The following is a 23,982-nucleotide window of genomic DNA, read 5'->3' as shown; positions in this document are numbered from 1 at the left end:
TTTTGCTGTCTTGCCATGAAACGCATGAGAGCATTGCAAAGCCAGCAACCTGCGCCATGGCTTTACACGTCACGGCGCTGGATGTCTGAAGCGTGGGTCTGTCAGCTCAGGTGCCAGGCAGCCGGGGGGCTGTCACTCCTCTCCCTCCCTTGCTCCCAGGAGCAGGCAGGCGAGCTCCTCGCCGTTCCTGGCTGCAGAAAGCACGGGGATTCTCCCTGTCCCGCGGCCTGTCAGCGAGCGAGAGGAGAACCCTCTCCCTCAGACCTGCAGAAGGGAAACCTGGAGCCAGTTGGGCAAAGCCGCAAACAACTGTTTGCAGCCGGAGGATTAAAATTGCAGATTGGTTGAAAAGCAGGGATGCAAAATACCTTCCAAGTGAGCACAAAGTTGGTGTAGTCCTGCCAGCATGGCAAAACCCTCTGTGAGTCAGCATTTTAATCATTACCATCCCAAACAGATCCTGCTTGTTAGAGCTGTCAAAGGACAATTACTGGGAATAAAGTCTTGCCCGTGTATCGGTGAAGTTCATTGATTAAAGCATACGGTTTGGAAATCTGCTGGGCATTTGCTATATGCATGCAGGTCATTCTTGGGTTTGTGTCTGGCTGTCCCTGGGGGCATATTGATGTTTTTTGGGGTTTTTTTTTTTTGCTTGTCTGAGAGAGCTTGTACAGCTAAAAAAAATAATGGCGTGTCTGCTATGTCAGTTCACACATGATATTCCTATCACACGCCAGAAGAATAACAGCATCTCTGGGCGTGAAGCTGTGCCGTGAGCAGTCGCTGCCGTTGGCAGGATCGCACAGCTATTTGCCCGGGCTATTAAAAATGTCCCTTCCAATTAAAGTCACAGGGATCTTAGAAGTCACTGGCAACGTTGTCACTTGCGCTAGCTGTCAGCAAACAAAGCAGTGTGCTGGGACAAGCCTTCTTGCGCTGCTGCAGTTTTTCTGTATTTACAGCTCAGTACCGGCGAGCGAGTGCTCGCGCTTCTGTGGGCTTATCCAGCCCGGCAGACCGATGGGACTGCAACCATCCCACTCATATCGCTGCTGGACTTTCCCACCTTAGGCAAAAGCAGACTTTGGTCTTGCTGTGTTAATAAATTTTGCACTTACAGAGCGCTTCATTGCAATGTCCTTGCAGGAAAAGAGATTAAATAGAGCTGCCTCTGTTTTACAGTTGGGTAAACTGAGGCAGAGCTGGGCGGTCTTGAGCTCTCAGGGTAAATCAGTGGAGAGCTGGACTGGGTGTAGCTGTTCGGCAGCTGATTTTGGTGCTTTGCTCCGAACATCAGGGGGGTCAGGGGGACTGCAGCAGGGCTGGGTGCTGCCCTGTCACCCGGGGGAAGAGCCTGCAGGTCCCAGCCTGGGCCGCCTGAGCCGCAGATCTCATCTGTGAAATGATGCCGAAGGATTTCTCTTTGGCTTTCCCACTGCCTGGAAACTTGCTTTTGGTTTGGGCTTGGATGGGGGGCGGGGGGGGAAAATCTGGATGTTCTGTTGAATTTATCTGGGTATGCAGCAAACTGTCAGTCGTTCTGGGCAGCCTCGGACCTCAAAGCGAGCCGTCAGCCGCCCAGCGCGGTGGCACAGCAGGACCTTGCCGTGGCTCCACGCGCTGTTGCAGGGCAGGCTGTTTGGAAAGCAGTGCCCTGAACATCAGCTGGAGCCCCTTGGCTTTACTGATAAAACATTGATGCTTTGTTTCTTATTTTCTTGCTACGTGACCAAACAGCCAGTGCTTTTCACAGGAGAATCGAAACCCTAAAATATTTTGGTATCTGCCCCAAGTCAAGAGACGGTAATAGTACATACAGCCCCGTGCACCCACAAAACCTTCTTCACATCAGAATATGGGGTTTAAGAGAAGGCAGACATGAGATAAATTGGTTTATATAAGTGCCACGCACTCTGCCGGGCAGCGGGTCCCATAGGGACGGGTTTTCGGGGCAGCGAGCCCCGTGGCTGTGGGCAACAGGAAAATACAGCACAGGCTACTTGCTAAATTGCCCTCGGCGGGTGACACATTCAGACCCCTAGCGTCAAATCCTGCATTGCTGGCTTCGTTACAATAAAAATCCACCTGGGTAATTAGAAAGCCAACCCCTTGCTGGCGAGGTGGAGGATGTTTTATGGTGCTCTCCCACATCGCTCCCCCGGGAAGCTGCCCGAGCCCCCGCGGGTGATGCCATGGCCTTGGTCTGTACGCAGCCGGCAAAGGGGACGTGTCCCTTCGCTTCGAAATACTCCATCACGGAGGACTGCAGCCCTGGGACAATCCTCCTGCATGCTCAGACCTATGCAGGAATTGTTGGGGTTTTTTTAAAGTCTTCCCAACTTTCCCATACTGGGGAAAATAGGTCCCTGTTGCTCTGCCCACTGCACGTTCCCCACGGGCTGCTGCGGTTCCCAGCAGGATCCCAGCCCTGGACCCAGCAACAGTGGTGGGAGTTTTGCCTGTATAATGAATATGTTTTCATCAATGAATGGTAATTGAGGATGGAGGTGACACTGAAATTGGGGTTTATGCCACGCTTATCCCACGGGCTTAATCCTCTTCGTTCCTATTTTGGCACATAGTTAGAAATGGCCCAACATTCATTGAAAACAAGGTTAAAACGTCCAACCATGATGGTTTAGGTGTGCTTTCCTAGTGACAAAATTGTCTCCAGGAGTTCCTGTCTCTCCATAGCTGTTTGCCCACCCCCCCCCCCCCGGCTGTACCAATGCAACCAGTTTCTCTGCCTTTTAATCCTGATTCCCAGCACAGCCTCCTGTATGGCGTGATGGGGCAAGGAGCAAACTTCATCAGAGAGGCTGGGAACGAGCAAGTCCAAGGTAAGAGGCTCTGCTACTGAAGGAAACACATCCTGGGATAGAACACAGGACCATCAGGATGCCAAAAACAAGGACCACAGCAGGCTCCAGGTTGCACAGTTTGGGCTTTAGGTCTTTTGGTTTCAGGAAACAAAAATTTGGGGTTTGGAACCAAATTCTGATTTTTTCCAGTCACAAGCCAGCTGGGGACGCGGACGCTTCCCAGCAAGGGCTGTTGAGGTGATTCGGGAAGAGCATTAATGGGGGTCAGAGAAATGGCCTCAGAGCATCACAGAGCTGTCGGGCCCATGCGCACAGGACGTTGGGTTTGGGCTAGCCAAGAGAAGGAGGAGCAAATGAGGGAGGAAAAACCTCTTTTTCCATTAGCGAGAAGCAGGGCAGGGGGCTCGAGGGGGAGATTTAATTTGCTGCGGGCACATCACGCGTCAGGAATGAGACGGGCGAGCGCAGCCCCGCCACGGCGGGGGGGGACCGGCTGGGTGATGGGTTGGGGTCCCTCCAGCCCGATCGATGGCTCCTCCGCTCGCGGGGGCAGCGGCTGGAGGGGGGTGCTTGCCCTGCGAGCAGAAGTGCCGGTTTCCCTGAGGAAAGTCACTTGTTGGTCCCCAGATTCCCATGCGGCGCTGCCAGCCCTGGATCCCAGCCGCCTTCCCCAGCACCGGGGCGTGGAGCCGAGCGGTTTGTCTGGCTGGGATGGCTGTTTGTCGGTGCAGGGCGAGCCGGGAAGCCTGCAACCCCCGGCCAAACCGTCTGGGGAAGGCTGCGGGCTCTGCTGCGCTGGAGGCACGGGCGAGCTGCATGCCCGCCGAAGCAGGAGCTCACACGAGCGCTCGAGACAGCAACCGCAGCCCAGGAGCCAAGCCAGGACATTGCTCATGGGAAGAGCAAGGCTATTTCCCTTGCAAGCAGATAAAGGGCACTTCTTCCCCTTCCTCCCCCCTGGTTTTGCATTGCGTGTTTCAAAGCTGAACTTTCCCGCTATCTTCTCACTCCAGTGACTTCCCCGCTCCCCTCCTAAGCCTCTGTCTCCCTGTCCTCACCCATTTCCAAACTCCCAAAGGCAGCTCCCTTGCCCTCCCAGCATGGGGGCAATGGGCAGATGAGCCCGCAGAGTCAAATGTCCCGATGAAAGCTCTGGCACGTCCCTCTGCGGAGGCGCAGGCAGCGGCATCGCCTCTGCGCTGCGGAGGGAGGTCACACCTCCTGCCCCAAACTTGCCCGGCCCTTCCCGCGGAGCAAAACTGTTCCTTGCCGAGCATCTACCCCTGGAAAAGGGCTGTTTGTCCGTCCTGGCTGAGTTTCCCAAATCCCAGTGACCACTCCTTGCCTCTATCCCCGCAGCATCCAAAACGGATGCAAAGCTACTTGCGGGCAGTGACGTGTCTGAACTTGGTCCTGCCGCATCGCGAGCTGCCCCGAAAAGCGGGGCAGAGTAAAACACCGGGGTTTAGATCAACCTCCGGATCTCGGCAACTCCCGAGAAGTCTCAGCCACCCGGTCGGCCGTGGAGAGGCAGCTCCAAGACCTGATCAGCCTCGCCTCACCTGCCTCCTTTAGGTGCGTCCTTCAAAGCCTACGGGGCTGTTTACACAGCAGCCTTATAAAGTAGGGACAAGTGTTTTGTTTTTCTCTCCTTCTTTAAAGGAAGTGTCATGCAAAACGGTGTTAGTGCAGCAGATAGGTTACTGCCTGGGCATCTGCGCGAGGGGAGCAGATCTCTGTCCTGGCAATGTGTCACCTCAGCAGATAAAAGCCTGTCCAGGAAGAGATCGGGCACTTGATACGGAGGAAAATTATCACCTCCTTCTTAATCATTCCTGGCCAAACTTGAGTTAAATTAACTGATTACAACCTGGCTCATGTGGTGCTCCCCAGCCTTTCCCAGCGTGGTTCCTTGCACTGTCCCTTCCCGGCTGTGGCTCTGTCACGCCTCCTGTCCCCCACCCACTTTGGGTCTCGGGGAACAGAGTAAGCCCAAAGATCTTAACTTCTGAGCTGGAGGATACGTGTGACAGTGCTGGCTGCGTCTGGCACACCGAGTGTGGGAGGTTTTGAGACTCAGAGAAGAAAACGGTGATTTGAGCTATGACTGTTTTCTTAAAACTCATCTTTATTTCTTTGGATGGAGGTGATTCTGAGTGCACAAAGCTGAGGCTTCCTCTGGGGGATCCTGGGCAGGAGAGCAACTTTAAAAGCACTTTGACTCTTGCTGGGAAAAACAAAGTGAGGAGAAAACTTGCTTCTGGCACGTGCTTTGCCCCAAGAAGGTGGTGGGGAACCCGCGCTGCTCGGGGGCTTGCTCCCCCGGTGTGCCCACCGCAGCTCCGGCACTTTGCTCTTCTGTTCCCCAAGGAAGCTCTTCTTGCCTTGCCTGTCTTCACAGGCGTCGAGCTGCGTATTTCCATTTCTTTATGGAGCAGGGCATGGATGTTGTGTTCATATACACGCTTTAATCAGTCTGTGGATGAAGGCAGTGCCGTGCGTTTTTTAATCTTTGAGGTGGGAGGAGATGTCTCCAGTGTTACCGGAGTTCAGAGTGAGGTGACAACTCATGGCAAGGTCGCTGGCTTTGCTAAACCAGTTTTAAGCCTTTACTGTTTGGCTTAAAGTTGACCTGATGGGAACGTGTAAGGTGGGGATCTGGCTCACCGGTGTGGCTTGTCAGCATCCTCCAGGCACGGAGACCCGTCGGGACACTCTGTGGGATGAATTTTTCCCAGTGGCACCCTTTGGAAACAAATTTCCTTGATCATATTCCCCCCTGAAAACCTGAACTGTGGTAGTTTTGGAGGGAGCTTTACCCAGCCCCATCGAGGATGAATAGAGCGTGTTTGGCATCCGTCAGTTCAGAGCGGGTGGAAATGGAGCAAATCCTACAGTGCCGGGATCAAACACAGCGGTGTGGCACGGCATGAGCAGAGGGTGCGGCGGCCCGCGGGGAGGCCCGTGGCGGTGTCCCTGTGGCAGCGATTCTGGGGCAGTGTCCATGGGGCAGCGTCCCCGGGCAGTGTCCCCCGTCCCCCATGGCAGTGTCCCATGGCAGTGTCCCCTGTCAGTGTCCCCAGGCAGTGTCCCCCGTCCCCCGTGGCAGTGTCCCCAGGCAGTGTCCCCCATTCCCCATGGCAGTGTCCCCGTGGCAGTGTCCCCCATGGCAGTGTCCCCAGGCAGTGTCCCCCGTCCCCCATGGCAGTGTTCCATGGCAGTGTCCCCCATCCCCCGTGGCAGTGTCCCCGTGGCAGTGTCCCCAGGCAGTGTCCCCCGCCCCCCCTGGCAGTGTCCCCGGGCAGTGTCCCCATGGCAGTGTCCCCATGGCAGTGTCCCCCATCCCCTGTGGCAGCGTCCCCATGGCAGTGTCCCCCGTGGCAGTGTCCCCTGGCAGTGTCCCCAGGCAGTGTCCCCCGTCCCCCGTGGCAGTGTCCCCCATGGCAGTGTCCCCAGGCAGTGTCCCCCGTCCCCCCTGGCAGTGTCCCCGGGCAGTGTCCCCCGCCCCCCCTGGCAGTGTCCCCGGGCAGTGTCCCCATGGCAGTGTCCCCCATCCCCTGTGGCAGCGTCCCCATGGCAGTGTCCCCGTGGCAGTGTCCCCTGGCAGTGTCCCCAGGCAGTGTCCCCCATCCCCTGTGGCAGTGTCCCCGGGCAGTGTCCCCATGGCAGTGTCCCCCATCCCCTGTGGCAGTGTCCCCGGGCAGTGTCCCCATGGCAGTGTCCCCCATCCCCTGTGGCAGTGTCCCCCGCAGGCTGGTGACGCGGCTCCCCCCCGTGGGACGTCCCCGCAGCGCACACCCATCCCAGCCTGTCCCAGCCACGCGTGCACCCACCCACGTCCCGTGGCCCCTGGGTGGCCGGGGGACACGCACGGATGGGAGAGGCTGGCCAAGCCCCCCCACCTGAGCAGCTCAAGCGGCAGCTGACGGAAGCCGCCCAGTGATCCCCAGCAACCTCCAGGGATTTTTCAATGCTCGTTGCTCAGCCTGGCTGGCCCATCCCTGGTTTGGTTTTTTTTTTCAGGCTGTATGAGTAATAAAAAATATCTCTATATATTTATGCTCTGTGGTTCGCCTGGCCACGCTCGGCGTGAGGAGGAGCTGTATTTTAGCACAGCGTCCTTTCAGGGACAGGAAAGCTTGTCTGCACGCAACTATTGGGAAATAACGGAGGCTGTATCTGGGGATCCTGCACGGCACCAGAGTTCTGCTGCCTGTGTGAACGGGAGGGAGGGAGGCTGCACACGAAGGCGGCCGGTATCACTGCTCCCAGCTCACACGTGGTGAAACCGAAGCGTAATGAGATGATGAGACTTGCTCAAGGGGAGAAGCCCGGAGCACAGGTTTCCTAAATGCTGCCCGGTTCACCTCCCTGGCAGCCTTACCTTGCTCAAATCCCCCACGGCGCGGCTAGCATCCTTAACGTACACCAGCCGCGGGGTAAGCTGGGCACTGGCAGGTCCGCCCGCAGGCACCTGGTGTCTGTGAGGAAATTGGGCCCTGCTCCCATCCGTCTTTTGGTTCTTATTTAGTTTATGCAGGAGTTAGCAGCACCCAAGCGCTTAATCTCGAGGCTCAATAAATTGCCTTTCCGAGCTGGTCCGAGTGCGGCACGGCCCCCCGAAGCAGGACCCCTCCCCAGGGACTCGGTGCACACCCATGCAGAGACCAAAGCCACCGACGGTTGTTGCCGGTCGGCACATTTAGCCCAGCGTTACGGAGAGAAGCATCCCTGCCATTTCAGCATGGCTCTGGGATTTATATTTTTTAGCCTATTCTGAATACTGAGTGCTATTTTAGGTTAACCTCTTTTATTTCCTTCTTGGCCGTGCACCGCTGAATGCTTCAGACGTAAAGTTTAGAAAAGCAGGTAAGTTAAAGCTTTATTAGCGCTTTGTACAACTAGAAAATAAATGAAGCCGGGGTCAGCGCTGTGAGGAGGCAATGCTCACGTCGAGGCAGCTCCCGTTTTAAATAGTCTTCAATTATCTATTGTGAACAGGGAGGAAGGTTCCTGTGGCCGATACAGCCACACCGGCGTCCTGACATTTGCAATTCCCCGGGATATTTTTGAAACACATTGAAAGAGAAATAAAAATTAAATTGGAGCCCCGGCCGTGCGTGTCATGCTTGGGATGTTAAAGCAGCGGGATAATAAAATGGTGCCAGAGGTATGTTAGAACAGAGATGCAATGATTTTCAGCTGGGTGCGTTAGAAGAGGCGATGCCAGCGCGGATCCAAGTGGGGTGGCACAGGCCTGGGAGGGAGCACCGTGCTGTGCCGTGCCATGCCAGGCTATGCCGTGCCGTGCCGTGCCGCTCCGGGGCTGCCCCATGGCCAGGGGAGGTCTGGGCAAGCCCATATTTACTATGCAGTCACGGCAAATCCCCACTTGCTCACGTTGGGAGTTTCCTCCAGGTTTTCCCTGCTCTGAAGCCCTCCGCAGAGCTAACACCTCCCTTTGGTACATGACCAAGCTGTGGGGAGCGTTGGGTGGGCCAGAGCAATTCTCCGGCAGCGCTCGCAGCCTTCCCGCTCCCGGGCTAATATCATTGTAGCTGCCCGCATCTCGTCTGGATTAATGCCACCAAAGTCATTAGCGTTACTGGGGATGTCTGCCAACGTGGGAGAACTGCAGCTGGCACGAACGTTGTTCGACGCCTCCTCCCTCTGAGCACACTCGCTCCTTGCCACCCTTGCCAGTACCAGGTGAGGTCCGTGCCCGAGCCGATGCACGTCGGCTGGTGACTGGAGCTGGCACGAAGCAGCGCCGTGGGCTTGGGTTACCCAGCTCCTGCTGAAATAGGAGCCTGGACAGGACAGAAATAAAACGGTACAAGTCAGGAGGAGCGGTGGGGAGGCTGGAGCTATTATAAAGCCGTTCTGGAGCTATTGCAGCACTATCAGCTATTGCTACTCCAGCTCCTTGGAGAGAAGGGTCCTAGGAGCAATGCTGCTGCCCTGGGGCATCCCTGCTGCCTCCAACCCCTGCCCTTGGGCTCAGCCCCAAAAGGGTGTGCCTTCACCCAAGGCATCGCATGGGTGATTGCTTCATTGCTAAACGAAATGTGTGATATAGGACCCGCACATGTGTTTCTTTAACACTTTGAGGTGGTGACTCTGGTGCTAGGAGGGATGGGGGGACCAGCTGTGGTCAGTTGTGACCTGGAGTAGCTCCCGTGGTGAGACAGAAAAAGAAAAACCCAATTCTTCCCTCTGAGGAGGAGAATTATTTCCAGCATCATCACGAGAAAACAAAGCGGACCAAGAGGGATTATTTTCCCCAAACAAGATACTGTTTGAAAACACCTACTTGGCATCACGCATAATTTTTTTCTTCCCTGCTTGTTGCAACTTTGCCAAATCCAAAAATTTCAATACTGAGTTGGCCTCTAAATTCACAAGACCAGCTTAAAATTCCTGAGCTTGTTGTTTTATTTTGAAAAAATCTCATTCTTTTCGTTCAGTGCTTACTGCTGGAGCCCTAAAAGACCACATTTTCACGGGTCTCTTTGACCACAGCAGCTAAAAACACTCTTTTGCTCCCCCCTCTGCCCCCTATTTTCCTGATTTCCCATCGATCGAATGAATTCTGGAGCTGGGCCCCAAAGCAAACACGAAGTGTTGGAAGATTTGCAACTGATGGTAGGAGTTGTCAAGAGCTGTTGTCAGCACAGAGTACAAGATGTGTGTGAACCATCCCCAGCAACTGTTCCTTCCCAAGCCAGCTCTTCTGACAAGACAGAAAGCACACGGAGCCGCCTTTCCCGGCACAGATACCCGCCGCAGAAGATGAAACGAGAGCTTACCCTGCTGTCAGTTTGAGCGGTGTTGGGTTTGAGCTGGAGAAACACCCCCGCACATGCACACACCTGCTCCCACATACTCTGGCTCAGCCCCAACCATCCCTGCACCGCGCTTTACGTTCAAGGCTGAGCGGGTTTTGCTGCCGGGACACGTCGCGGTGCCCAGGATCAGGTTGGGACGGCTGGAGCTTGCCGGGGACCCACGGACCTGCTGGGCAGGAGCAGGCGGAGCGGCCAGGGCTGGCTGCCCGTGCCCGGGCTCCAGGAGGACACAGCGGCTTTGTTTGGCTGTGCGCGGTGTGGGAGGCTCCCCCAGCTTGGCACCAGAAGGTTAGTGCTTTTTAAAAGACTATTGTTTTCACCCTGTGTTTTTGCAAAAACAACGGGCTAGCTGGGCAGAGGCACGAGAGCCACCCTGGCTGCTTCTGCCTCGAGTTTCTGCTGCCGTGGGCACCTCCCCGCTGTGCTCCTGGCCCCCCGACCTCCTTCCCATGCCACCGCAGCTCAGACCCTCCATCCCACCGAGCTTGTGTTCCCTCACATCTCCCCCTTGTTTCTTTCCCTGTTCCTCACTCAGTAGGAGAGGTCGCTGCTGTGTCAGGAGCACCACCAAGAGCAGAGCAGAAACACACAAAGGTGCTTCCCCAAAGCTAAGACTTCTCCAGCCTTGGCCTTGCAGGGGCATCTCAGCTTTTCTTGTGGTAAACCAGCCACCCGGCCAAAGCTAATTGCCCTCATCACTGCACAGCTGGACCTAAAGATTCCCTGTGAGATGCCTCAGCAACCATGGGGCTAATGATCCAAATAAGAGAGAACCCCAAAATATATTTGGAAAAAACCCCGCGTATGCTTTGGGACTCGGTCTGTGGTATCAGAGCTGGGATCAGCAGGATCTCCAGGGGGTTTTAGCTGGGTTCCAACCAAGATGCAACACACCCCCTTTTCTTAGGAGAGCTAGGTTCAGGGTTTGTCCTCCCTGGCTTTCACTGTTATCAAATGCCTGCCTAAGGGGATTTATTAAATCAATTAACTCCTGTATAATAACGACAGGAATGCAGATTTCCTCTGCTCACAGGGGCAGGTGGACTCAGCCAGGATCCCAAGGGGGTTGGCCCTGTCCCCAGGACACCGGGGGCAAGATTGGCTTCATGGTGATGCCAAGAAAGCAGGTGCTTATCTCCACAGAATGATTTTTTTGCTGTAACTGGATTAGCATGGAAGGTGTTTTTCCTTGGAGGAGTTGCAAGGTAACGCCTCATTATGTAAAGGATCCAAACAGCAAAGGGCTGTTGCTAATTGGCAAAAATATTTAAGTTTCCCACCTGGAGCTGGTTGAGTTTGCTGATGAAGTTGTCTGCAGCTCAGCTGCCCACCAGCATGGGGGCTGAGGAAGGACCCTAGCTCCTGGAGTGGGTGGCTGTCGGTGAGCCTCGGTGCTGGATGGAGGATGCTCTTCCAGGGAGTGAAGGTGAGGAGCAGGTTAACACCCAGAAGGTGTTTCCTAGGTGTAGGCAAAGTGTTTGGCTTGGCTTGTCTCATCTCATAGCTCCCTTCCAACGGCAGGAACAAATATTTCCTTAGTATAATGACTGGAATGATGAAAATTCACTGTCTCGGTCTTAAATGAGGAGCAGCTTCCTGGTCTGTGTCCCCAGCTTGCCCCACAGATAAGGGCTGTAAGGCTCTTTGATCAAGATAACAGGGAGCCAGACCTGTCCCTGCTCTTGACAAATTTTAGTCTTGTGATCCAGTTCCTGGGCCGTGGTGGTTTCACACAGCAGCAGAGAGGGACGCTTCTCAAATTGAGGTACTGTAACTTCATGTCTTTAACTTTAAGCCTCTCTTAACTGCTAATGGTGAAAGAAACAGTCTCCAAGCCCCTCCATAAAGCCCTGGTCCAGCTGGGGCAGGTGGGTGAAGGGTGGGAAGATCTGGCCTTTAACCTCGAGGAGTTTTTCCCAGCACGCAGCTACTGCGTACTCTGCTGTACCTCGACAGCTTTTGCAGTCAGATCCAGGGGTGGAGAACTTGGCTAAGGTGTTTCTCATCTATATAGCCTTTTCAGTGGGGTGAGATACGTGAATAAAAGTGCTGAAACTTCGGGTTTACGGTGTCAGGCTTTAAATGCAAACAGCTAAACTGGGAGGTTTCATGGGGGCAGAGCGAGCCCTGCAGCAGCACCAGGAGCAGCTCCGAGCCAAGTGCTTGGACAAATCTGGTATGTCCAGAGCTGTAACCAGTGCTCTGATCTCTCGCATCACGCCTGAGAGCCGCACTGCTAATCCTTTGTATCTGTGCACACACGAGAGGAGAATGTCTCTGTTGTTTTCTTGCTCTGGCCAGACCTTCCTTCCCTTCCTCCTGCAAAGTGCAGGCTTGAGGACACAGCCCAGACCTTCAGTTTCTGGGAGAATTTGGGGGCACAGCTACTGGCCACTGGCTCAGTTGTGCCAAAGAGGCTTTTGGTCATTTAGAGCTTATTGTGCTGAGCGAGTTGGCAGATGCTCTGAACTGGCAGAGAAGGAGGGAGATCGTCACATGGAACAAAGTGCTGTCTCCTGGCAAAAACAAGGAGAAAGTCCAGTCTGCAGGCTTACCCACCGAGCGCAATACGGTGCTTAAAAGTCATCCTGCGGAAAAGTAATGGGCAATCTGGTTGAACGGTATTAGCGGTACGAGTGTCCAGTGGGTGGTGTTGCTCTAAGCGCTGTCTCCGAATGCTCTCTCCATGAAGAAACTGTCATCTAAGTAGATATTTAAATAATGGCAAAGGCTTTTTGACCTCAAAGAGTGCAGGGGTGAGAGGAGGGCATGTGTCACAAAGAAGATAGCACCGTTTTCCTTGCTCAACCTTTTACATTCTTCACCCTTTAAATAAAAATGAGTATTAATAAATCCAGCAGACCCTAACCCCCGCTCCCCCACTTAGAGTCAAGTGCCAAGGGGAATGAGGTCCTCAAAGGAGAATGTGCAAAAAAAACTTGGTCATGAAAAGAAAACAGCAGCAATGTTGAACTGATGAGTAGCGATTCAAACGGCAGTCTTGGCCCTTTGAATAGCACTGACATTAGTGAAGCTCTGACTAAATCACTAGTCCTGCATGCCATGTCTTTTCCCTTGGTCTCCTGGCCACCTCTGTTTACGTTTTGTTGCCACTGAGAGTCGCCTTTCTTGTGGCTACGCTGCCGTTGTTTAATTACAGTTCTGACTATTCACATTAAATGTCAAGCAACCCTTAAGTAAATGAGAGCTTTCTAAATGCCACTCTAACCATTCATTTCTGTTTTCCGAAGCCTGTAGAGCAGTTTCTGCCTTGCCTTATGCAGCTATAAACCCTGAGTAACTGTGTTGAAGTACATAGGATTATTTCTATTTCACTGCACAAGTAGGATCAAACCGAAGCTCCAGGGACAGCAGTTTATCTTCCCAGAGTAAGCACTTGTTTTTCTAATATGATTGCAAATTAATTCCAGAGATAATGTGATACCATGTAATTGAGAGTCCCCTGAGCTGCTACCAGAGCCTATTTTTGCCAAGCCCTCTGCACACCAATGGGGATGTTATTGCACCACCAGTAATGAAAATTTAGGAAGTCCTTGCTTGCTTTGAAGGTTTGTGTCCTATGCCCCTGTGCTGCTGAAAGTCTCTCTCTCATCCCAGAAAATCTGTGCAATAATAAATTTTCTTTCCTTCTCCCACCTTCCCGCATTCCTATATTGCTTGACATGAGACGGGCCAAAGGCTATGTGTGCTGCAGTTGTCCCAAGGTTGATTGCTGGATCTTGGCAGGCTAAAGAGAGAAAAAAGCTGTGTAGAGGGTGCTGCAGCCCTTCTCCCGTCTGGGATGCTAATTTGAGTATTTCCTCAGCCCAACCATCAATTTTTCATGGAATTTGTAAGCGCGTACTTGTCCCTGAGACCTCTAACCTACTGTTGGACAGGACTGAAGCAGGCCAGCAGCTTCCCATCTTATTCATGCCTGCTGCCGAGCTGGGGGTTTAAAAGCTTAGGAGCTACTAGCATAGAAAATTTGCCCCTCAGAGTTCCCCTGAAACACACTTTTGAGCGAGACAGGGAAAGGGAATGATGTCTCCAGATGGCTGCGAAGGCAGTCGGGGGGTGCCTGGGGGTCAGTGCTGCCTGGGGCTCTGCGATTCTGCAGGATGCAGGCGTACATGCTGATGGAGAGGGGCCCCGTGCTGACCAGGGGGACCTGTCGGTGCCTGGGGTAGCTCTTCCCAACCTGGCTGTGCTCTCTAGATGCTGTGGCAATGCAAAGTGAGAAGGATGCTAGTAAGAGTTGCAGTGTAAACCCTATTTCTGCAAGGCTCAAAGACAGCTGATCAGAAGAAACCTGTTTATTGTGAGGTTTAGGAAAACAATTTTTATGCAAATTGCTTTTTTTTGGCAAGAAATGGGGTTGATACAGAACTCAGAATTACAGTTTTAAGAATACAAATACATGTATCTTGTTCAACAAACACAAAACAAACTTATTCCCCGGGGAACATTAAATGAGCAAATGTTTGCCAAAATAAATGGGCAACAAGCATGGGATGGGGGGGGATAAAACAAAACAACCCAACTCAGAAGCCAACACCCCACTGAAGAAGCAGCAGTCACATCTTCAATTTTATGCTCAGGCTGTACTTTCACCTTGCTTTTCCTGTTCGATAGCTGCCAGAAAAACAGAGGAAACAAAACCATCATCAATAAACGTTATAACGACTCCGCAGGATACAGATTTCTACGGTCATTCTCAAAGCTAGGGGATGGTTAAGTCCCCACTCGCTTTCTTTGGCCACCCTGGAAATGCCAACCCGCTCCCATGCCTGCGTAGCTAGTAGGGTGCAGTTCACGGTGTGCAAACCTCCTCTTGTATTTATGGCTTTAGCATTGGTAGGGATAATAAAACAGGGAAAAAACAGGTATCTTATGTCGAGGTACAGCGCATCTCTGTGGCTATCAGTACTGACACATCCAAAGTGGTTAGTGATACTCTTCTGAAGGAAACCACTCCCAATGTCTGGTCCAAATGCAGAGAAATGCCATTTTCACATCCAAAGTCGAATGTGAATCACAACCCTCACCTGGCTGCCTGTGCACGGTGCGTGTATGGGAGAAGACCCTGCATCAGAAAAGCCCAGGGGTGCTTTGCTAAGGAAGATTCCTTTTTAGATGAGGAGGATGATGGGTTTCTCTTGCTGCCTTGTTGCCAGAGGAGCCTGGAGCTCTCCTGGCCAGGGCTGGCAGCAGGTACCAGTGGGGGGCAGCAGCTCATCTGCCTGGTAACACCAAATCCAGAGCCCGGGCACCTTCTGGGGATGCTGCCTGGCCTGCCAGGGGTGCGCAAGGGTTCCCCTGGGCGCCCGTGCCTCCGAAGAGGCTGGGAACACGGGAATGACAAACACTTTGATCCTGTTACCTGCGTCCAGCAGAAAAACTGGTCTTGCTTTTAGCAGAAGCAAGAGCAATCCCATCAGAAAGGATTTTTAGGACAAAACGTGCTGTCGGTTGTAACTACTCGTACCCTTGGAAGCCCAGCATAGAGTACAAGCCTTAATATTATCCCCAGTTAAAATCAGGGATGAGTTTGAGCCAGTAATCCTATGATTAGTATTCATTTTGCATATGAACTGCGATACAGATTGTGTCCTTACTACTCGTAGTTCAAATAGCCTCATAAGCACTTACTTTCTTTAGTGGGCAATGGATTTTTCTCTCTGGTTTCTGTCTTCTTCAGCTTGGTCTTGTCAAATGTTTCAATTTCTGCAAAATCTGGTTTGTCGGACATGATGGGTCCTGACAAAGAAAGAAAAAAAACACACCCGTGGCTTCATTAGCTAGTGCTGTGATATCAGCCATCTGCAAAGCATTTTCTGCTCGAAAGAAAAAATATGAAAATACCATGAAAATGTTTATTCAAAAAACCCCCACAAATCTAACACCTCAATCTGGGACCTCTCCCTGAGGCTTGGCTCTTTCAGAGCAAAAGATGAAAGCCATAAATAGAATTCTATCTAGATTTCTCAGACAAAATTTCTAAAAATCCTATTTTGCACATGGAAACAAAAATATCTCAATAAAGACAAGACAATGCATTAATTGCCAATAATCCACGGCGCCTCCTGACGCAAACCTCTATTTTAAGGAATGCTGCTCACCAGAAAGCCTACAATAAACCCCAAATCCAATGTGAACAAAGAGCTTCAATTATGATTTTGTTTCAATTAATAGGATTCGTCTTTAATTCTGAGCAGCCTCTCCTGAGCGCGTACGTACCCCTGGCTCTGCATGAGCTGCTGTGGACACTTGCGCTTAACAATAGAGGACCGGTTCACCCAGCCCTTTGTTTGCTCTCGCACTCAATATCCCGGTCGCAGGCTCAATGGGTTTGATTATACCCTATTATAAGAGAAATCCACAAAGCACACCGGCATTCAAAGCTTCACCTGTCAAAACTTCCCTAATCCAATTCCTGTTTTTAATAGAAATACAAGTTAAAATCCAGCCTAGGCATTATTCCCCTGATTTCAGTGGAGTTTCCCATCAAGGCGAGGTTTGGCCCGGAGATGGCTGATATAATTACATTTTTTCCTTCCTGAAGACAATCAGACTTCATTGCTATCTGCACTGAGACAACAGAAGTAAATATTCACAGGGAAAAAAAAAAGAAAAAATAAAAGCTACTAAAACCACATGGCATTACCGTCTGGCTGCTCTCTCCTCAGCTGCTTGGTGGCCGTCTGAGGCAGTGTGAGTTGAAAAAGGTCAGGGTAATCCCTCCTCTCCTCTCCTCTCCTCTCCTCTCCTCTCCTCCCCCCCCACCCGAGCCCATCGCTATTAATATTGATTAGTTTGGTGCTGGGATTGCTCAGCGTTCAGCGAAAGGACAGATTGCTGCTGCAGAAAGTGCACAAGGGAGGGAAATAGGAAAACTGACATGGAAAACTGCCAAAATACATTTTTTTTTTCTTTTTTCTTTTCTCCTCGTTTACCAAGACAATAATATTTAAATTTCCCTTCCTGCCCTTCTTTTGCAGTGCTGAGGTTCAGAGTTAATGTGAGGTTTGGAGTTCATTTAAGGGCTGGTGCTGCAGTTTGTGGGGAGATTTTAGGCGCATTCAGCAAAGCGCCTGGGGATCATCCCCCACCAGCCAAGGTCAGCAGAAGCACACGCTCGGGGCTCAGGAGGACTCTAAGCACCATCGTGGTACGACTGCGGCAATCGAGGGCCAAATCTGAGATAAGCACCGCCTGAGCACCATGCTGGCATCTGGGAATGTGTCCTGAAAGGCACAACAATGAATCTTTCATTGGCTCCCGTTTTGGTAGCTACAAACCCACATGCTGGTGCCTCCCTCAGCCCGACGGCACGTGGCTCTGCAAGCCAGACCGGGCAGCTGCCCACGGCCGACCTTCCTGCCTTCACTTGGCAAGAAGCCGCGTTTGCCCGGCCTTCTTGCATGGCCGTTCCCTGTACTCCGCCCATCCTGATGGCGTGGACCACGCTGGACTTGCTTGCAGGGAACCTCTTCAGTTGAAGCGAAGGGAGAGTGCGCTGTAGGCACTGAGTGATGTAATTTCAGAAAAACCTTTAAAAGGGAAGTGGTGGAGTCACCACCCCTAGAGGTATTTAAAAGATGTGTAGATGTGGCACTCAGGGACGTGATTTAGCAGTGGACTTGGCGGTGTTAGGTTTATGGTTGGACTCTATGATCTTAAAGGTTCTTTTCCAACCTAAATGATTCTATGAAAATGGCTAATAGCCCTTGCATTTATTTGCAGGACGTGTTTTGTATTAGATGAGGAACTGAATGGAGTGAAGATTGTGCAGTGTGTGAACATCACATGTACCAACCTCCTAGAGCCACTGCTCTCAAGGGCTGTGGACATCCCTGTGGCTGTGACATGGCTCCAGCTATGCTTCCCGCTTTGCAGCACAAAACTACTTGGGGAACCCTTTTTCAAGGCCCTCGGGTTTGGGAGGGAAGGGCTGTGCACTTTCTCCTACATGCTGGTGTGGGTTTCCTCTTGTGTAACTGTGGATGTCTCCATCTGAATTACTTGTCTAGGCTCCATGATAGTCAATAGGGAGGCAACTAACTTGAGATAAAATTAATTGTGCCCTAGGAGTATCCAGGTTTCTCTACTGATTGTAAAGGGAGCCTGGACAACAAGCCCAGAGAGACAGAGATGTCTCACAGCTGACTGAGCGCCCCAGGAAGGTGCTGTGGATCTCTCTGTTGGCATGCTAGGCTTAGGTAGAGTGGGTTTGAGTCTGATATGTGTGCATGGAGAAAATGGGTTTAATGTGTTTAAATGTGTTTTAAGGACCTCTTCTTCCACTGTGTGTTTAAATTAAAATAATGAACACAAATGCAGAAAAAAATATTATTTTTACTCATCAGCATTCATAAATAGTTGTTCCTTTCCACCTAGTGATTCTTTCCTTTATCCATCCCTTTTTCTGTATCTTCAGAGAGTGCAGGGGTTGCTTCGTGCCCTGGGAAACAGCAGCCCTTAGGTTGTCTCTGTGGCTGTGTCTGCAGTATTTGAGGTAAAGGAGAATGGAGTATTGTAGTGGTGGAAAAACCCACACAACGCGGCTCAGCTGGAGCTCCAAAGGGATGGTCTGGGTCCCATTGAGCTCAGTCCTATGCAAACCTGGCTGTGCTGCTTCTGGACCTAAAATTGTCCTGGCACTACTGTAGCTACATTTTTGTTATGCTAAAAACTCAGTTGACTTGTGCAGACTGGCTTGGTTACCTCTGCATCTGCGCTGACTGTCCATGCAAAATCAATGTGTGTGCGTACCAGTCATATTTAGTGTCAGGAGTCGGTTCCCTTCCTTCCATCCCCTTACTCCAACCATCAAAAATAGAAAGCTGTGCTCTTGACCAAAAACCCCTGCAAATAAGCAGGAAGGTGGCCACTGGGTGAATATTTGGTGTACGCCATAGCTGAGATTTGGCACTGAAAAGTCTTAGTGTCTGTTTAAAGAGAGAATATTAACCTCTTGTTAGGTTGGACATCAGATTTAGAAGATCAGAAAAGACTTTAAAATGCAATCTGAATGATTCATGAATTGAGGCAGTTGATGAGTTTCAGTTTTTTAAATATTTGTCCATTCTTCCAAGTAACAGAACTCTTATCTGACAAGATATTATTAGGGAAAAACTCCTAAACTTTTAGACTGGTGCAAATTCTCTCAGATGTGGAGAGCAAACAAAGTGTGCAGGACAGCGAAGGAGAAGACTCTCCCTTCTGGTTTTCTGTATACAGTCACAGGCTTGGCCCTAGCATCCACAGCTGAGCTCAGGCTTCCCTAAACATGCTAAGACAGCGTGGGCACGCTTGTTTTTTCACCACCACCATTTTACTTGCCCAATTTATTGGCAGACCTAGTATTAGAAACAGTCTGGGGTGAGTTGTTTGGCTTTTTAGGCTGAAGATGACCAAGCTTTTAATTGATACTGGGTTGGGTTTCTGAGCAAGGCGCAACTATGTTAGTCCACGTAGCATAATGATGAGAAATTACACGTTCTCACTCTCAGTTGAAATCTGTAGATACTCATCTCCATAACAAACATCTTGACCATTGCATAAAGTGCCTGTCAAGTTTCTGAAGCTTGTAAGTACGGTATTGTGGTCAAACACAGCTCACGCTGGATTCAAGCCACATGTTTACATACTCGGTGCAGGACAGCCAGCCATATGTAGTTTTTCATATGGAAAGTTTGGAGCTGGGCCTGAGGGCATTGCACAGTGCGTTGAGGTTGGTCATGGGAGGAAAGTTGGGTAGGTGGTATTTTACCTGGTCATGGGAGGGAAAGCTGGGTAGGTGATATTTTACTCAGATGTCTTTTACTTTAACTGGAAACTGAGATATTCTTGCTATATAAGCAGCAAAGCAGTTATTTGTCAGGTTTTTAATGGCAGGATTTCAGAGGCACCACCTTCATTAAGGGGAACATGGCATTTACCTGGCCTTGGGATGACTGTGGTAGCAATCAACCACAACGGTCTTAGAGGTGCACAGAGGCAGCTGAATGGTCCAGCATACAGAAGTGAGAAAAACCAGCAAGCCAGCGGAGCAAGCAAACTATAGGATCTTTACAGATCCTATACACATAAAGCATGTAAAGCCATATTGGTATGGCCATGTCTGAAAAGCTGCCTCAGACACAATGGAAATTGCATTTTATTTCAGTCTGCTGCCAAAGGATGAAGGGCTGAGTCAAACCTGCCAGGACTGACACTTCTGATACCAGTGAGTCACCCGCCACTGACAGCAATAAACCGTGCCTGGCAGCGCAAGCCACCGAGTGTCTGTCAGACACCCACAGAGAAACAGGGGAAAACAAATACTTGCTACCAGGATGCAGTAATAGGTGAGAGGAAATGTTTAAAGGGAGCTCAAGTGCAAAGAAAAATTCAGAGGGGAGTCTGAAGAGTGAGGCTGGGAGGTTGGAAGCCTGCTGCCACTCAGCTTTTTCCCTTGGCTGTTGCCATTTGGAAGCAGCGAGCGCAGCCTGCGCGGGGCTGGGCTGCAGGAACACACACACATATACATATACATATATATATATATATAAAAAAGGGCTGTAGCATTTCATGGGCTGGGGGGATGCTGTGCTCACGTTTGGCACAAGAGGCGCTCTGGAAATGCCAAGTTTCATGGAGACTAGGTGGGCAACTGCAAGAAGCAGCGGTTTCTTTCTCTTTGGTGCAACAGTGGGAATCAGATCACATCTATTTCTACACAGGGCTGAGGAGGGACAAAGCACCCTAACGCGAGCAGCCGGTTAGAGGAACAGACGCTCGAGCAGATCAGTGTCTGTAGCTGAGCCAATAAGCTGACACGACTGATTTTATAATCACATTAGTCCTGTCTCGAAATAACACACCCACTCAAATATACCAGTGATTTCATTTTCAAAATGTTGTGGTATTTTTGGTGCTAAAGGTAAGGGATTAATTTTTCAAGGTCAAAAGCTGGGCTGGAATCTGCAAGCACCCTAACTCCTTTAGGTCCCTATGAGCATTGAGCACCTTCCAGAAAGGTAGAAGGATTGGGTGTGTTATAAGCTACCCTCAGAAGGTTTCCCATCCTTAGGGGAAGAGGAAAAAAAAAAAAAAAAAAGACTACAGCTTCACTGAAAGGTTTTCTTAGTTCTCTTTGTGCCTTTTGTTCCATCTTGCTGCCAAAAAAAATATCCATGTTTGGGAACGGAGACAGGTTCCCAGGCTAAGAGACAATGAATCCTGGGGGTGTAAGGAAGGCAATGATCTCTCTTTGGCAGGGTGTCTGCTGTAATGCTGCACTGCTAGTGTGTAAATACTCAACACTTGTCTTCTACTTTATGTTTTTTCATTACCTGAGGTGTTTCATCTTCCTTCTTGAGACCATTGAGCCGTAAGAGTAGGTGCGTACAGAGGATGAGGGGAGAGGCTAGCTGTAGATAGTCCTTCTGCTTTTTTTCCAACACCATGTTTTCCAAATAGCTCTGGAGGTTAGACAATCTATACTAGGAGTCCCATTGCAGCAAAGAGCAAAAGGAGAAAACATAAGCTAGTGGGAGTGGAAATTTCCTCTCTCCCTCTTTTTTGGTCTTATACAACTCGGTATGGGGGTGAATTTTTAAAAGTTTAACCAGATGGAGATTCTTGCAGCAGAACTTTCTCGAGATCTGACCCAGAAGTGTGTCTTCCAACATAAAGTACTTGGCTTTGGCCTGGCCTTTTCTAGCAAAATGTGGCGGCGCATGCGTGCATTATGAAAGAAAAAAAAATTAATACAAAATGTCCATGCACATGCTTCTTTCCCAAAGAGACAGGGTGGGGAAAGAAGCATGTGATGTATTAGTCACATTAGTTAATATGCTATAGAGCATATGACAGTTTGTAATGAATACTGGTCTAGAAACACTAGTTTAGAATGACTTCCAGTCTTCACTAACAGTCTTTTTTTAATCTCTCTCCTTCCTGTCTCTGGACAGAAGCATCTCTTGCAAGCAGCAGGTCTTAGGGAAAAAGTAAGACAGAGAAGTCTTGGGTGAGCATTGGGAACGTGCTCAAATGTGGCTCTTCTCAATGCAGCTGGCTGCTCTGGAATTAAACAATCCACCATTGGATTTCTCACTCTCTTTACTTTAAACAAAAGGAAAATCACCTTATGAAGATTAAATTGTGGCACCCAGTGTGCAGCAAATAGATAACCAACATAATCCAAGACAATCAAAGATAAAGTAATAAAATCCAGAGAACTACTAACTTGATATTAACTTCAGATTTTCTTTTTGTCCAGAGGAAAAAGGACAATAGGTGGGTCTGTTGTTCCAATCCACGTTGTGCCAGGGTAGATATGGAGGCATGGTATCCTTGACTTTTGGGACACACAGCGGTGGGTGTAGTTTTGATGGGTGCCTAACCAGCACTTCTCTTTGTGTTGCCAAATCATTCCACTTTCAATAGCCTGGGACCTCCTGGCAGCTTAAGTACGTTTTATGTTTTGGGGAAAAGAAGATAAACCCTGAAGTTTTTCAGCTGCTTAAGGAAACGAGGCTGCTGAAGCAGAGGAACAGACTAGGCAGCCAAGTATCTTTTCTAGCTGAACTCTGTGAGCAGTCCAGGCTAAAAACCTGTATTTCTACTTGAAGGGATTCATACGTCATCTTTTCCAAAAATAATTTTCCAATTTTATAAGCTTGTTATACAGAGTAAGCCAAACGCATAGGTATTACATACTGTGTACAAGGTCAACAATTATGTAAGAAAGTGGTAATCACTAAGTTCCAAGTTTGTTAACTTCTGCCTGTTCAAATGAAAGCTGTGAGTATATTAAGTGCTGTTTTCTTCTCTAAAATGTTAAAAAAAAAAAAAAGACTATTTTCCACTCACGGCATCTGAACACCTATTTCTTCAGAACCTGACCAAGCTAGAATGTTTTCAATGACTACTTTTATGGCTTTTTTTCTTGCAAATATATATAAAGTGCAGAAATCAGCTGCAGTCTTATTTAGGCTATGTCTTTGTAACGGGGTTAACTTGAGCTCTCTGCACGCTCAAACTGATTCCTCTGGAGTCAGTGTATGCTGAGTGTGAGTGACCACACCATGAAATAACATGGGAGCAGCAGAGAGTGATTGTGTTGGCAGCAGACAAATTGTGCTAACTTGAACCGTAGCCTTTCCCCAACTCAAGATAAAACACCACAGCAGCTCAAGTATAGATCCTTGTGAGCACAAAGAACAGGAATTCAAAAGGGATGGGGACATTCCAGCTTTAATTCAAGTTAACTTTTCAGTGGAAACAAGCTTTAGGGCATGAGTTCATGTCTGTCCACAGCCCTGCATTCTGGTGAATGCAGAGAAAAGCAAATAGGAAGTGAAAACCGAAAGTGTGCAATATTGTAATTTTCACTTGTCTGATGCATACATTGACTGATTTTTCCCTTTGGATGAATACTAGCTTGCATAAAATTCAAATAACTCAGATGTCTACAGATGGGGGGGGAGTGTGGGAAGGGGAACAGAAGGAAGGAAATGGAACTGAGAAGATTGAATTAACCTTTCAATGCCTTGAATTTCAAGAAGGGAAGAATTATCTCCTGTTAAGTCTGCAACCATGCAATTAAAACGTGAACAAGCCTTAAAAGCCACATTTGCCCCATATTCCTAGATCTCTACTTTAAAGACAGATGTTCCAAAACCAAGATTCAGATCCAAAAAGTATTCAAAGGCAGGAAAAAAATCTTATGCTGTGAATGTTTATTTTAATCACAGAACTCTGGTCGAAAAATGAGTAAAAATGTCTGACATTTACGTAGAACATGTGCCTTTGATATTGAATTCAGTTTAAAAAAATCCTTACATATGTGTCTAGTAATGGCAGACAGTCTTTGGAAAGATGAATGGTTTTCTCTGTGCTGGAGTTTCTGTTTCCATAAAATAGGTTCTTTCACCTGTTTGCTTGAGCGTTGTGAAGCTTCATTTGTTAACACAGGGCAAAGCTTTACAAATGGACTTTGATTCTTAGGTGCCCTTTTGGACACCACGAGCCAGAGAAACGGGATACGTGCTGATTCAAGAGCCTCTATGGAGAGTTATGGCTGTCCAACATGGCCAAGTATCTTGTGCTGGGCATCCTGAAAGAAAATGTTTGTTAGAAAATTTTATCATGCTGGAAAAGAACAACAAAGTAAAGACTCAGTTTGCGGACATGTCTCTGTTTCTGGATGGAATATGCAGGAAAGGAAAGCATTTTGCAGAGCAACCAGCTGGAAAGTGTTACTGTTTGCTAATTCTTCTTTGGTGTTGAAAGGACTTAACGTTTGTCAATATTTTTGCAAG

General features: G+C 49.6%; 1 protein-coding gene across 1 annotated transcript; it reads right to left on the bottom strand.

The window, feature by feature from the left end:
- Nucleotides 1–14,267: 14,267 nt before the first annotated feature.
- Nucleotides 14,268–15,493, bottom strand: LOC104026783 (thymosin beta 4 X-linked). Its single transcript, XM_009489902.2, is given in 3 exon segments — nucleotides 14,268–14,305; nucleotides 15,323–15,452; nucleotides 15,455–15,493. Coding segments are annotated over 3 exon segments (207 nt in total).
- Between the last annotated feature and the right edge of the window lie 8,489 nt (nucleotides 15,494–23,982).

This window comes from Pelecanus crispus, chromosome 8 (genome assembly GCF_030463565.1).
Source record: "Pelecanus crispus isolate bPelCri1 chromosome 8, bPelCri1.pri, whole genome shotgun sequence".
Lineage (NCBI taxonomy): Eukaryota > Metazoa > Chordata > Aves > Pelecaniformes > Pelecanidae > Pelecanus > Pelecanus crispus.
Note: the sequence above shows the minus strand (reverse complement) of the source record. Positions and strands in the feature narration are given on the sequence as shown.